This window comes from Taeniopygia guttata, chromosome 4 (genome assembly GCF_048771995.1).
Source record: "Taeniopygia guttata chromosome 4, bTaeGut7.mat, whole genome shotgun sequence".
NCBI classification, from domain to species: Eukaryota; Metazoa; Chordata; class Aves; order Passeriformes; family Estrildidae; genus Taeniopygia; species Taeniopygia guttata.
The window spans coordinates 39,573,758-39,590,476 of record NC_133028.1 but is presented as its reverse complement, the minus strand read 5'-3'; the positions used below and the strand labels follow the sequence as shown (position 1 = coordinate 39,590,476).

Genomic DNA, 16,719 nt, shown 5'->3' with positions numbered 1-16,719 from the left:
GTTTCTACAAGACGTACCAAAATAATATTACTTCTTAGTAAACCCTTATTTGTCTCCTGTAATTAAATTTTTCTTTTCTAATAGTGTTTTCTGTAATGGGACCAAAATTTTTTTAGAAGTGCAAGTCCTTTACAAAACATGAAGCTATATAAACTATATTTGAAGCTATATACACTATATTTTCTTTTTTCACCCTTGTTCTTAGCTTTCATTTTAAACAATGAGACAGCACTACTCATTAAGAAGATTCTATGCTACTGTCACCATATAAAATTGTATTACTGAAATACCATAATATGATTTTTTTCTTATATACAGTACAGTCTTACTTTGGAAAACTGAAATGTACAAAAGCTCTTTTTCTCTAGCTAACCCTTGGTTTCAATTATATTTTACTCCAGTTATAACTCTATCATTAGCTGTTGACAACTAATCACAGAATCCATGTCAGAAATTAGGTCTCTGTTAATACAGAGGGGTGGGAGAAAAGGCAGCTTTTTCTTCCCTGCATTCCTTTTGGCATGTTAATTATTCAATAATCACAGGTTAAACTTCAAAGTCTTTTTCATGAATGAATTTATCATCTGATGTTACAGTTATGTATATTATCTTAAAAATGTGAAGTCAAAATAGGATTTCAGTCATCTTTCATTAACTATAGCTTACAATAGTAGGAACTTCACAAAATTCATAGCATTTGCCAAACTGCTGCACAAAATTTTAAGCATCTTACAGACAAAAGTCGGATGGCATTGCTATTGTACTGTGCCAGAGTATGGCAATTCCATTCTATTTCTCATGAACATAAACAGGTCTGTAAAGACAGATTTTTGCCTAGAAGTAGAACATATTCTAGAAAGGAAGACATAGCCTCCTCCCACTTAAATAACAGAACTATTTGAAATAAAAATGGACACACAAATCTGCTTTAAAACCAGACAAGAAAACATATTTCAGATGAGAGTGATAAGACTGATTTTATTAAGGTACTATGAAATTCATTTTCTATGTAAAAAATATATTTTTTCTCTTCAAGACTTATTAAGTAACTATAGCAAATGCTCATAATTTGAAAATATTACTATCTTTCCCTTTGAAAGTTCTAAAAAAATGTTTACCAACAAAACAAAAATATACTTAGCAGGTGCTTTTGAGTAAGTGTCAAAAAATCCAATCACTTCTATCTCTTGTTATCCATAAAAGTATAATAAAGAATGTAGATTCAGTAATCTTCTGTAAATTCACCTGAATTCTCCTTACTCAAGGACAATTATTTTATACCAAACCAAATTAGATATTATTTAGAAGCACTGTTTCAACTTCCCTGCTTCTGGTTGTAGTATTATGCCAGGCATACCTGAAAGGAGAATCAGATGGACATCATTAATAGATCTGTTTCCTAAATCATACTAAATTAGGAAAACCTTTAGAATACTTTATCTCGCCTTTTGAACAGATCAATGAAAACATTCTGCTATGGATACAAAGGCTCTTGTATATACCCAAACAAAAAAAGTTCTGAATGAATCCTTTTGAAAAGGCAGTCCTAGATTATAAAGATAGTAATGTAAGAACAGTACAAAAATGAAAAAGAAGGAAGAATACACAGGAAGGTGATAAAATGAACAGGTGAAAGATAAATCAGTCTGAAAATCTGATTAAATTTAGATTTGAAGGGTGTCAGGTATATGAGTAGATAGATCACTGGCCAGTTTTATTCAGAGAAATCTTAAATATCATAATTTGAAAATCTGTCGTTATCCAGTCAGAGTTCACAAAATGATCAGACTTTGTCTAGACAAACAATTTTCTTCCTGTTCACTTTTGCAAGTAATGGTACCAATTATATTTTAGGTGGGTAGAAATTTTCTTCTTAAGTCAGTACTAAATAAATGCCCTTGTACACTTCTGCAGTATTTTTAAAAAGTATTATTATTTTTGAAAATATATTAATGCCAGTTAAGCCAGAATCCCACCAGGTAATTATGTCCTACCTATCCTAATTTTTCATTCTGGGCTGCTTGTGAGAGTGGGCCAGACAGGATTTGTCTGGTTTTGTGGTTTTTTTTGGTTTTTGTTTTTTTTTTTTCCTCATATTTAAGCAATTGTGCCTCTCTGTTCAATGAAACTGACTCCTGGATATCAAAGCATTTTTATTGCTGGTGATATAGCCCTCCTATTTAATGTACTATAGCAATGATTGGAAAGTCAGGACTGTGAGCCACAGGAGGCCATTATTAACAAAGCATCTTTCTCATGCTCTTAAGAAGGAATGACCTTTACTGCCAGCTGTAGTGTAGTCAGGTTGCTCTTTCAAGACTTCTTTTCTAAAATAATAACCTGAAAAGCTCAGTATTCTTTCTGTGGCTATAAAACCCTTTCACATAATTCTTCTGAAAGCTGTGAAAAGCATTAAGTCTACTAGGATAGCAAAACTACTGCAAAATGATCTGGAAAAGGTGCAGAAATAAATATGTAACTAGTAATAAATATATTCAGAAATGATGCTGTTTTTCACCCAATTGATGGATGTATACAGCAGAAGTGAGGTCTATAACCATACAAAAAAATTGAACTGCAATTTTTTGATGACCTAATCAGAAATTAATAGCACAAAATGAATTTGCTAGTAACACCAATATTGAACGCAGACATAACCCGCATCTTTATATAGATATATAGAAAATAACAGAGAAAACAAGGAATTTTAACTGAAAGAAAAGTTTAAGGAAGAAAGATACTATGGGAGTGAAGAAAAGAGGCTTAAGTATTTTAGAAGTCATTTTGTAACACAAAATATAAAACAGCTCCACTAATTTTGAAATACAGGGAAGATGGGCAAGAGTGAAAAAAAAAAAAGTATGATAAAAGTTCTGTTGCCTGAAACAGAAAAGAATATAGTTACTCCTAAATTCAAGCCCCAAATGTACTTGATAGACATCTGGATGTTCAGCTATCCTGCACCACCTGGATTAGCTTTGGGATGTGCCTAACTGAGCACACTGGTCTAAGGTGAAGGATAGTACTCCCATCCATTTACCCAAATTTCATCTTTCATTATTCAGTATCTGGAAAGACACAGCAGAAAACATGTTCTCCTGAAAAAAGATGGGAATTGATCAGTAATAGATGTGAGTATTATACAGTAGGGGAAAAATATAGCTTTGGGACTTCTAGTATTTTTTACACCTTCTGTAGTTCTCATACAACACCAATGGGATTTAGGAAATATTACATGGCAGGTACATGCCCCCAGGTAATTGAGCCAAGCATCTGCTCCTAGGGCTGAACTTGCAAGACCAAAAGTGTCAAAAATGGCTTTACAAAATCAGTTGGCATTAGATATGTTATTATTAAAGGAACAAGGAATATGTAGAATGTTAACTCTTACTGAAACTGAGTGTTGCATTACCATTCCCCATGCAACATCAACATTTCAAGAAGCCCAAGCCAAAAAGAAGGAAATCACCGATCAAATCTCAGAACATTTCCAATCACTACAAAATCAAGGCTAGCTTCCTGGCCGATATCCATATTTTAATCCTTGTGACTTGTGGGGTGGGGACAAGGGCTATAATGAAAATTGGGTTGATGATTGCAACTGGAATTTCATTTTTAATTGTTGGGATACCTATTGTACACTGTATAATTGTGTCATTCTCCTGCCTTTTTTATCTTTTCTCTGACTTTTCTACAAACACATCACCCCCATGGATAGCCTGTGAAATGAAAAAAAAAGGTCCCAGGAAGACACTGGTTGAGCCACGGGAGATGTAAGAGACTTAAAGACCACAATTGCCTCAAATATTGTGAAGGCCACAGCAGCATGAACTTGAGATAACCAGAGAAGACAGGAATTTGCAACAGGAAGGGGCTTATTCCAGGACTAGAGGAGCTGAAGTTTGGTTAACACGTACTGGTTAATGCATCCAGACAAAAATTCCCACTATGGCAAATTGTGGGAAACGAAACAGCTGCTTTATATATACCACCCTCAGTAATGGGAACATATGTGAACACCCATGGATACCCACAAATTGGGCTACATAAAAGTGTCACCTCCAGAATGACTCTGGGACCCCCAATACTGAAAAGAACAGGGTGAAGAAGGACCAATGGGAGGCCTTTGGATGCACAGTGTGTGGTTATTTTCTTATTGATCTCTCCCTCCTTCACTTCCTCCCTGCTCTTTCCTATTTCTATCTCTGTACCTCACATTTACTGCTAAATGAAATCCATACTACTGATTTTGACATATGGTCTCATTTTCAACTTAATTCAGGCAGAGGCATCTCTCAACAATCAGATCATAACAAGTGAAGTAGAAAAGAACAAAACAAAACTGGCATTCAACTCATGAAATACAAAAGAAAATATAATAATGCATCCTACTTAAAAGAAAAACTGTGTAACAGATAAAGGGTAATTCAATATAGATAAAAATAGAAACATGCTGACTTTGATGAGTCACTGTTAATCAAATCCAACCACCTTATCAGAAAAATTAATAGAAAATATCTGAGAGATGTAATGTATTTAAGAGGTGTCATAAGCATAATGTACAAGGAAAACCTGCAACTAGGCTTTTAAAATGAACCTCATATGCAATCAAGTTATATATATGCAACTTCATATATATATGTCATGGTTTTAACACACAAAATACCACATAGAAGATCACACACCAAAATTGCTGCACTGTAATTTACTAATTAAAGCTCAAAATAAACTGACCAGGATCCAGATTGTGTATTGAACAAGACTGCCAGCTTTTTGCCTATGGCATTGTATTTGTTCATTGCTGGACTATGGCTTACATCCAAAAATGATGAGGTTAGGAGCATCATTTCCGAAGGGAAGTAGGTTCTGCGGCTCCCTTCATGTCATAGGGCCTCTACACTTTCCCTCGCACAAGATGGCCCATGGCAACACTTCAGGGAGGAGGGAAACCCTCCTCAGGAATAAAACAAGAGCACGCAGAGCTTGCTGCAGCAAATCACAAAGTCAGTGCATTGACTGAAAGCAGGCATTCTCTCTTTTAGGATATTTGAGAATAAAGAAATGTATGTGAACTTTGAACATCTTTTTTTCAAGGTTTAGGAATGGTATTCCCTAATGTAATGTTCCTGTTGAGACTTGCCAAACCATGTTGAGTTAGATCACCCCACCCCTTGACATATGGCAGGCTGGAGAGGAGAATTGGAGGAACAAGAGGGAAAGATCATGGGTTGAGGTGAGAATAATCTACTGGAAACAGCAATGAAATAAGACAACAAACAGTAACAGCAACAATACTAATGATTTATTCTTGATTATGCAAGAAGAAAAGAAGTGAACTACTCACGCATGATTGCTCACCTGCCTCCACAGAAACCCCCAAAACAGCTGACTGCTCCCTTTGCCATGCTACTCCATATGGAAGGGAGAACTTCCCCCATTCTCAAAAAACGATGTGAGGTGGTAGAATACTGTCTGGATCCTAGACATGCTCCCTCCTGGCTACTGCAAAAATTTAACATGACCAGCCAGAACCAGGACACTATTTGGTTTTGACTATTAATTTTATATATATATATATATATATATATATTTATTTATATATATTTTATATATATATATTTTATATATAATAAATTTAAATTCTTTAAATTTAAGTCCTCTATTTTATAGCCTAATTTTTTTTTTTTTTTTTTTTTTTTTTTCACTTTTAAGAGTTCTTTAATGTGATCTGAGCAAAAGATTGAAGAATATTTCCCTGAAATTTACGGTTCACCTGGGATTCTCTCAGAATTAGAAAAACACATGCACGCACACACACATTTTTCTTAGACTGGGCATTCATATTTCTAACATTGTATTAAAGTCATAACTGTGCTGTATTAAGAACAATTCAACAGTGCATAAAGAGAAGCTTGTATGTAGGCCCATACTATCTCATGGGAGAAAACAATGTGGAAAGGAATAATTCATGAGTTTCTCCTGAGATTTTTCTTAAGAATAATAAAAGGGGAAACACAGAATGAGAAGCTGGAAGAAAAAGAAGAGGTCAGATATCTAGAGTCCTTTCTAGGAAAGGTGTTTAGTGTTTTGGACAATCTGAAAACCTTTCTGTCATAATTTTCTGATAACAACTCTACAGAATGGAAGATATTGTGTCCTTTAGAGAATGTCAGTTTTTATTGATATTCTCCATTACAGTATTTTGTGTTTTCTTGTTGGTTGAAGGGCATAAATGTCAAGAAGAAAATGCCAACTGACACCAAAAAAGGGTCAACTTTAATGTGTAAATTAATTTTAACAAGATAAACAAATCAGAAGTTTTGAGAAAAAGGTAAACCTATATAAAACTTAAAAACCCCAAAATGGAAATATTACATGCTTTCCATAAAGGCAGCCTAAAGAGAGATACAATGATGTTTTACCAAAAGGAAAAAGTTGAGCTACACTATTTTGAAAAGTTACTGTTAAACTTTGCAGGTGGACAAACCATCCCAGTAGATCTTCAATAAATGTAAGAAAAAAGGCCAAGATCTTATAAGAAAAGTATGATTGCTCACATGTATTGGAAAGAACCTGAAGGCAAAGCTGGAATAAAGTATCAGAAAAACAATAAAGTAAAAAATGTTACAAACACTTAAAAAAGTGAATTAATACTACAAAAGTAATATGTATTGCATTTGGGAAATACATCTGCTATTTTTCATAATTAGGAATTATTATCTCTAACGAATAGTAGGTTAGATAACAAAAAGAGGAACATGTAAAGCCAAATATTAAATTTAAGATGCAGGATAACAGCAAGGAAAAAAAGCCTTTCCATATGTGTACTGAAATATCATCAAAATGCCCTGTGATATCAGTTTTGTAGTGAGTCACAGCACAATTATATTACAATTTAAGTAAAATATGCATAGGCATATAATTTTTCATAATTTCACTCTGATGGGTGCTAATTATCCCTGCCTCCCATCAGTTTCACTAAGAGAAGGATTAGTAGCAAGATGCAGTACTTCTACAAAAAGTAGTTATAAGTATCATAAGAGGAGTTGAGGAGTACTAAGGACTTCTAAAATTATCAAATAGATATTATCAGTAATGTTATTAACACACACTTCATAGAACATTTTTAAATATACTATTTAAATACAAATTTCTATTATCATCCTTTGAAAGTCAAACAGTATTTCTTTAAAATATCTTACAATATGCAAGACACTAGTTATGACCAAGACTCCTTTTTAGCTACTCCACAGTTCACAGCGTTAGAGATATATCTTGTATACTTTAGTAGAGGAGTAGAATATTAAAAAAACCCCGAATAAACAAACACAAAGAAACCCTCCAAAAGAACCTATCAAGTTTAGACCTGGAGTCCTTTCTTTTTTGTTGTATTTTTCCATTTGAAAAAATACTGGACATTATCTTGTTCTGTGTTTGTCCCTCTTCAAAGCAAATAGCTTAATTCATACCCAGACTGGATAGTGCAAAAGCTTAATTTCTATGTATGAGCACTTCCTATGATTTACAAAATCACACTGTCACTACTGCTTAGTCTGACTGATTTCCTATATATGTGTTGACTTCCAGTTATGTTGAATTTGATCCCTTTTACTGAAAAAACCCCAAAACCCTAACTATCTATCTTCCCAGGTCAGTGTTTGCCTTGTCATTTTCAGAAAATGTACTGCTCTTTACACAACATTATTAGTCTTGAGATGCTCAGATGTGGTTCTCGTACAACTGAGTAAATTAAGAATTCCCAGAGTTAGACAAACATCATTATAGTTTATAACGTAGCCATAGTAAAACTTAGATTACACTGCTTCTAGGGACATCTTATATTATAAAAGGAGTATAGAATCTAGAAATAAAGAGACACAAATCAAATCTGTGACAACAGTGACAAGTAAAATAAATTTCGAAGAAAAGAAGGTCTGGGGACGAATCTAACTCAATGTCTTTCTCTCTATTCTTTTGTTTCTTCTTTTTATCCAGACACCATTAATTCTTTCTTCCCCCCTATTTTACTTTATCTGGAAAGAGAGATTAATATCCCACATATATATATATTTGAGCTCTATTAATTTTAGTGCCTCACTCCATGGATATTGAATCTGACCTTCTCTTTCTGTATTTGAATTCTAACTAAACTGTTAAGGGACTAAACTATAACTTAATTTTTGCTTATGTACAGTGAGGCTCCTGTGGATCCACTTCTCAGATTTATCCAGGTCCCCCTGGGTGGCATTCCAGCTTTCAGATGTGTCAACTGCGCCACTCAGTTTCATGTCACCTTGCTGAGGATGCCCTCGATCCCACTGTCTGTGTCACTGACAGAGATGTTGAAGAGCACTAGGCTGAAGACAGACCCCTGAGGGACACCTCTTATCACTGACCTCCATTTAGACACAATGATAGAGTTGTTGACCACAACCTCTGGCTCCATCCATCTACCCATCCCATCCATCCATCCAGAAGGATGTTGCATGGAACCATATAGAAGGCCTTGCAGAGGTCTAGACAGGTGACATCTGCTGGTCCTGCCTTGTCAACCACAGCCATAACTGGATCATAGAAAGTCACCAGATTTGTCAAGCAATTGGTCAAGTCCTTCAAGATAAACCTGCTCCAATGTAGGTGTTTTGCATATCTGCTTCACCAAGGAGTACCTTCTGCTCTTCCAGCTTTAGACATACGTCTTCTGTTTCTTGCTGTTTTTTTTTTTTTCTCTAATCTCTCTCTCTATTTTTTTATTCCCTTTTTATAAATTTTCTTTTGGAGGTGCCGTGGGTGTGTCTGAGCTGCTGCCCTGTCGATGGTCCCTTAGGAAGGGCTGCATACAACACATGACATCCCCTGTCCTTTTCCCTGAGAGGTCACACCTGTGACTGCTACTTCCAATTCCTGGGCACGTGCACCCAGGGCAAGAACTTTCTCTGGTGGTTTTTTTTTTGGTTTTTGTGTTTTGGTTTTGTTTGGCTTTTTTCATACTCAAATACTTAGAAATACTTAGAAATCACTTGCTCTTTTCATGTCTGCAAAAAAGCCAACTTAGCCTTTGAGTCTGAAGCTGAGCTCTTAGCTTCATTTCCATTCATCATTTCCCTTTTATTTCTGTGAGTACAGATGCATGTTCCTTTTTCTATCAACAGCTCATGCCAGCTATTACACTTAGAATTGACCAGTAAGAACTCCAAATAATGGTTTTGAACATCAGGAATATTTTCAGAAAGGTAACAAATACTGCAGACAGGATCTTGCAGACATGGGCAAGACACTTTTCAATGTAAGTAATGTGATTAATATCAAACTAATAAAAGCAATTCTTATTTAACAGAGAGCTTTTCAGATTTTGTTGGGTTTATCCTATGTCTTAAAACCATCACTCAAAGCAAGATGAGCTTTTGAGCTTTGAAATTGTCCATTATTTTACAAACCACCACTCTGAAGAAGCTCAGCTTACCACCAGAACTAACAAAACCAGACAGAGAGAAAATGTATGGGAACAATTTCCACCTTAAAAATAAAACATTAATTAAAAAATAACTAAAAACTGAGAAATTAGATATTTGATTGTAGCAATATTTCACACACATAACATTTCAGGTGATTTCAGACTGACTTGGGTTAGACAGCACAACTCCCAGTGTAACAATTTGTCCACATTTAGAACTTTGCTAATGCAAAATGGCCAAAACAAAGAGAGCATACCCAGAAGCATACAAAATTCAGATGAAAGCCTATTTTTAGGTTTGCTGTAGGACGCAATGCTAATACTCGTTTTCTACTTTCCTCTGTATTTTTAGGTCATGGCAATGTTAGGTGGCAAACGCTTGCCTTCCTGAAAAAAAAAGATTTACAAATTATGCTAATATTTTGTTTTTCATTCTTTGAGAGGTACCATATACACTGCTGAATATTTGGAGGAATGGGCAAAACAACTAATTGTATTATGAAATACTTATTTGGGGAAAAAATAGACTTCTATTGAACTATTATAAAAGAAAACTATTATTATGATCTGTTTGTACATGAAAATGTTCATGTCACAGATTTCTCTTTTCTTCTAAATATGTGAAGACTATATAATCCTGAATGTATAATTTTGACTGTATTTTGAGCTGCAATTTAGCCCTCATGTTCTTTTACAGCTATATTTATTTTTTAAATGATTGGTCTGTGAAACATATTTTCTCTATATTTAACAGGGGTTCAAATACACAGCAAATAAAAACAGGCATAATTTGTGGCATATCATTTCCATGTCTTTTCTTTAAAAAGGAGTATGTAGCTTGTTATGCATCACTTTTCTATTATTTATGAGAGGTTTTAATAAAAATCTGTTAAATAGAACTTTCTGTTACTTACACTGATATCTTCCAAATCTAAGCTGTTCAGAATGACATTGTTCCTCTTCCAGATGATGGGAGGTCTCAGGGTTCCCTGGATGCCACAACTTAAGACAGCACTCTGTCCCACTGTTGCTGCAGTGGTGCTTATTTTTTGATCTTCAGGCAGATTCAGCTGAACTACATCTGCAAAAAATGTATTGTTTGTAAGATCAAGGAGCAGGCAGTTTCATGAACTTAATTAGCATGAACTTTTTGTATACTGGTAATTTAACAACTTTAACTGGAACAAAAGTAAAAAGAGCTTCCAAAAACCCCAGCAAGTTCAGCATATTTCATATAAAGGTCAGCATGACATTTCAATTAAATTGACTGACAAGTATCAGCCTGTAAGAGGCAGCATTTAACATGAAAGTGAATTCCAGAGGTAGGACTGTAATACACGACTGCATACCCAAAGTCAGACACTGGAAGTGATCTGACAGTTAAGGCAGGCAGAGTGGACTAGTCAGAACATTTATTCTATATTTTCAGGCTAACTAGCTATTCCTCATTAGTCAATGTTTAAAAAAATCTTTAAAAAATTCAGACATATGTGATAGGAATCCAGACCTTTAAACTTTCTCTGTTCATCTATTTACTAAGTAGCTCCAATTTTAACAGAAGGCCATTTAACTTCTATGTCCCAGAACTCATTTGGACAGTTGCATAAAAAAGGAGTGATACATATCAAACTGATGAAACGCTGCCCACTCTTCCCTCTTGTGTAATTGGCTTAAGTTACAGGCTGATCAGCTGAGAGTTAGCTTTTCACCTGTGGTGAGCCTGACTAAACATAACCTACTAAAATTCTATACTTTAAGGATTTTCTCATATTGGATAAAAGAACTACATAGAAACTGAAGATAATCCAAATAAATTTTTTTCCGCTCAGCTGCTAAAGAATGAAAAATCTCTGGTTTTCATCTTTCCTTCTTCAACTACAAATGACAGCATGGGTCTATTGTCTTTTAATTATGAAAATAATTTCATATAAGAGACATTAAGTCTTTCATTATAGGAAAGAAGGAACTTGTAAGGAAGCTAAGATCTTCTATAGGTTCATTTCAGCCTCATACAAGCAATACTTTGTAACTGACACTTCCCCCCGCCCTCCTTCCAACCCCCTGCCTACAAGTGCAAGCATTAGAAAAGCATGAAAGTAAGCTTAGCTGTTCAATAATTATATTCTTTAAAAATGTGATTTAAAAATATAATTTTATACTTTATTCTAAAGAGAGGCCCCCCGATTCTTTCTTAGTTCAAAAGGAATGTACTCTATGACTCAAAACATGAGTGACAGTACCCACCAGACATGCCCAAATGAGACTGACCTTTCTTAACTAGATGCATTACCTGACACAATGCCTTACACTAAGGAAAATGAAATGTACCAATTAAATTAAATTTATTCTTCTGCTGTCTACTATACTTTTTAAAATATACTGCATCCTCATAAGCACTTCATTTTTTATGTTACAGGAGATGTTTCTTCAGTGACACTATCTTTCAGACAGTGAAACAGCTGCATGGCTCCTGAATGATTCAGAACTTCTGGTAGCCAGCTAATAGTGCACATATTTTGCTTCTTTATTCAGGTCACTATGCAAAGATCTCAAAAGTGAGGTAAGTATTCTGATATTGCATTTACAAATTTATATTATCTGTATATTTTAAAGTCACTATTCAATCTAGGAAAGGCATGAAATCAGCTGGTGTTATAGGGCTGTCTATGCTAGCTGCTAACCCTCACATGATAAACTGACACAGGCAATTTAAATTCTACAATATTTAAAAGTCCTTTTTCAGTTAACTTCAGTATTACTATGAATGCCTACATAAACAAGCACAGTCGCTGTTGCAGATGTATATAATTTTTAGAAGATGACACCACAAAAGAGAGCACCTGTCAAATATAAAGCTTAAGATTTCCTACATGAGCAAGGATGATATTCTGAAATCAAAACTGAGAGGCTGTAATTTGGCTGACACCAAGAGTTCAAATGTTTTTTAACATTTTCAAACTGTCTTGGTTTTAAAAATAACAATAAACTTATAATAAATAATAATTAAGATAATGATAATAATAGGAACAAAACCAATAGTAATAACATAGGATGACAACAGTAATTTTGCCAGAGAAAACTCACAAAGAATTTCTGAAAACATTCTACGTCTTCAATATAATATATTGATAAGCTATTTAGAATTTTTATTTCATGACTATTGTAACAAAAGGGCCAAATGCAGAATTTAAAAAAATTAAGAAACAGTTGCAGTACCTGGAACTAGTCAATGCACTGATACTAGATATTTTTTAAAAGATATGAAAAAAAATATTTTAATAAATGCACTAGAATCACTGCTTTCCTGTAAAATAGTGAAAATTTATGTAAAAACTTTCATAAAGCTATACAATTACATATATTCATATTATTAGTTAATAGGAAAAAAAGGCATATAAGTTACATTATATCTTTTCTTATTTTCTTGACAGAAAATTATTGCACATATTTCCTCATTACTGGGGGTGGAAAAAAAGTTACCACCCAATCCAAAAAGTCCCAAGCTTAGAGGGCAGCACTTGCTGCAGAATCTTTGGCAGGTAACTCCCTGAAAATTCCTGTCTGCAGCCACAGTGAAAGAGGTAAACACCGCTGGGGGTGGAAGGGGTGTGGTGTGAGCAAAAAGCTGTCAGGTGCACAGGGCATCACTTGCCTAAGAGTTCAGGCACTGTGACATTCCTTTGGAAATATAAAACATTGGCCCAGGAAGTAAATGATGCATTTACCAGCTCTCCTCCTTGAAAGAAATAAATATGGTTCTGAGAGCAAATGCACAGGTACTGAAATTGTGTCACTAAAAGACCCTCCTGACTAGGATGACTTCTAGCTTTCCCTCCATGTTGCCTTTGCAGGTCAATAATAACTGTTGAAAGTTTAGTCACACACATTTTGTTTATTTAACATTAAATGAAAAGGCAGAGTAAAGGTTTAGAAAGATTGGAAGCGAAATGAATTCTGCTTACTGACACCATCACCACACAAAAAAGTAAATGTGGGTATTGCTGGTTACAGAGCAGTAATATAAGTAGCCAGTAGAAACTACTTTTTATAGCTTGCTATTTTTAGAAACACAGATCCTCTACTATGATGTACCATATTAATGAGTTTGTTTGTAACTCCTCCAGATGCAATATCAATCTGACACGCATCCCTGGTTCTTAATTATAAAACTTACTGGATACACTCTTTCAGATAAAGGGGAGAAATGCAAACAAAAAACCCACATCAAAATAATCCAAACATTTAAATAAAATCTAGAAGTATAGTTAGGAGACAAAAACAACAGACAACTGTGTAAAAATATCTGGTTGGAAAGAAAATAAAGCTATTATAAAATAGGACAAAAGGAGTGAAAGCAGAATAAATATTAACTATTGGGAAGACATTTTAGAACTTTAACACTGACCAGGAAAAAGGAAAACTTACTGAAAAGGCTCAAAAATATCAAAGATTTTAAACAACAAAGGAAAACCAAAACCAACTAACTAATCAACCAACCCAAACAAACAAACCAAATCAAAACTACTAATTTAAATATGAGCCATTCCTGCACTGGTTGAGAGAAGGTTGAAGGCATTTGATACGATCCTTGGCTGCTGAAGCCATTCTGCCAACTCTCCTACCCTTCATCCTCCTTTACGGCCTTGAGCCAAGTTCTTCTGGCTCCTCCCACCTTGTTTTTGTTACTGAAGTTATCACTGTATTTGATCCAGCTTGAATTTATCCTTCTTTAAAACACATGAAAGAAAACTTTACACAATATTTAGGATTAATGAAGTGGAAATTATCAACTCATCCATATCTTTTGCTGTACAACTTCGGTCAATACATCTGTACAATGCAATTGCTATTTTCACATCTGGTTCCTTACAGTTGCCCTGTAAATGTCAGGTCCACACAACTTTTTTTGACTCTGCTCTTTCCAGTAGATTACTTCTCAGCTTCAAGCATAATTTCTTACTCTTAACCGTGTATAAGAATTTGTACTTTGTAACATTAATTTTCATATCACTTTTATTGTGCCAGGCTTTAAGGTTCTAATCTTTAAGAAAGTTGCTTCCCAGGTGGTTTCTGGAGAGCTTCAATAATAACTCCTTCTCAAACTGATATTTTCCCATTTCACTGAACGCATATCATCTCCCCTTCATCCAGATCCTTATTCATTTTACCACTACTAACTCCCATGATTTTACCTGACTAAAAAGATTCTAATATGCAAACATCCCAAGTGCTTTACTGAAAATTATGAAAACATTTTTTTTTTCTCATTGCTTCTCTTTATCTAGAATCTATGCTATAAATCTACTTTTGTCTGTCCTTTTGTTAAAATTAGATAAAATTATATTTGTCTATTATAATTGTCTAATTACTTTCTAATATAAATACATTTCTGATAGCTTTCAAAAATATCTTCAGAACTTACTGAAATCAAATGCAAAATTACATCACTCCAAATGAATCAAGAAATACTGCAAATTATGATCAACTATGTGTAAGACAACAGTTGAAATTATATTATTGAACTTTTAAACAGAGTGGGCAGTAGGGCTCTGTTAGGAAAAAAAATAGATAGTGACAGCTGTACAGTGCTTTGACCAACAATTCTCATTACTTAAGCCTAAGGACATTGGGTTGGTGTGCATAACACGGAAGAGTTTGATGGTCTAAATTTAGCACATTTAGGGAAAGAGTTGTTTTGCTTGGATTTGAGTTTTCTGAAGAAGATAAACGAAAAATAGTAAAAGCAGGGTTATTTCTTTCAGTTCTTTCCCTATAAATGAAAAATCCAATCTCCAACTCCTTTGATGGCCCAAATGGCCTGTAGGGAACTGTACACAATCATAAAAGCCATTTGTGGTCTTCGAATACCAAGTCAGGCTACTAGGAAGAAAAACAGTGAAGTATATGAAATTTATTTAGGCTAAATAGTTCTTTACTGTCTCTTAGGATGAGTAAATAAAAGCCACAATATCACTCTGAATAAAAGGTTTTAATAGCTAAAATGTATGAGAAGATGTTACATTTGTAGTCTCTGTATCACTTTATAATAGATTATGTTGTTAAAAAGAGGAAAAGAGGAAGGTCTTACTCAACTGTAGACTGCCTTGGTTAATTTAATACCATTAACAAATGTGCAATTTGAACCTTCTCTTTTGCTTCCATAAGTTCTGTGTATTTATTCAAAGCAGCCACAAAACTCTTCCAAGTCTCAACTAATGAACATTATGCCAAATGGTACCCACTATTTAAAATTAAGACCATATCAAGACTGTATTTATATTGTTTGCCTATTTCAAACCAAATTAGAATAAAACAACCTTTAAAGCAAGCAAAAAGCCTTTTATCTATGAACTACAGTGAGCTCTATACTGAATGTATAACATTACTTAGTTGCTTGAATTAGCTGAAATGCAGCTAGGTAATGTGCTTTTTAGTCTTCTGGCATTGATCCCACTTTCCTTATAATGACGTAACAAAAGATTTTCATCAGTGTCATTCTGCTGCTCTTTTACAGCAATTTTAAAATCAGCACACATCACCATTAGCATGACTAATGTTGTCATTATCTGCTGTATATTCTGCTTTGAACTTGTAAACATATTATTCACATACTTAGAAAATGTTTCAGTATGAAAAGTAACACATGGTTCATGGGTGCCTGCTCTCTAAGATCTTATGCCAGCAAGTAAATCTTTCTGTTCCCAAAATCCATTAAAAAGAGCAAACACAAACATGCAAAAAAAACCACCCTAAAAACAAAACAACAACAAAAAATCAAAAAAACAACCAAACAAAAAAGCATAAATGACGCCTTAATGTTTTAGTTGCAGAGCTTGGATTGAAATTCAGGCAATTGTTGTTACAAAAAGCTGAAAGCTCTTAATGTTATAATTATCACTTATTTGTCTTTTTTCTTCACTGACAAGAGACTTGAAAAACATTTTTTTGTTGAAAATATAATATTGCAATAGCTCCTGTTTTTCGGAAGTCCTGTAGAAACCAGTTCCATGAAAAAAATAATCAGAAAACAGGAAAGGAAACACAATCATTTCTGCATTTATTTATAGTACTAGACAATGAAATTAATAGACGGGGATTGGTATGGCATCCTAGGAAACATGTACTTTATTGAAGAACTTGAAGCTTCTGTGAAAGACAAATGTGAACCACAAGATTTCTGCTTCCTCTCACAAGAAGAGAGTATATTTTATTCAATATCTAGAAACATTGAGTGCTTCCTGTTTTAAAAGCATAAAGGATAAAGT

The 16,719-nt window shown here is 34.2% G+C and overlaps 1 protein-coding gene across 3 annotated transcripts in view; it reads right to left on the bottom strand.

Annotated features, from left to right (window-relative positions):
* Window positions 1-16,719, bottom strand: part of FSTL5 (follistatin like 5) — a 269,497-nt gene that overhangs the window by 75,125 nt on the left and 177,653 nt on the right. For all 3 annotated transcript variants that reach the window (XM_041715855.2, XM_041715856.2, XM_072928440.1), the window contains exon 7: window positions 10,369-10,535. In XM_041715855.2, the coding sequence (XP_041571789.2) occupies window positions 10,369-10,535 (167 nt within the window). The remainder of the gene's footprint in view (window positions 1-10,368; window positions 10,536-16,719) is intronic.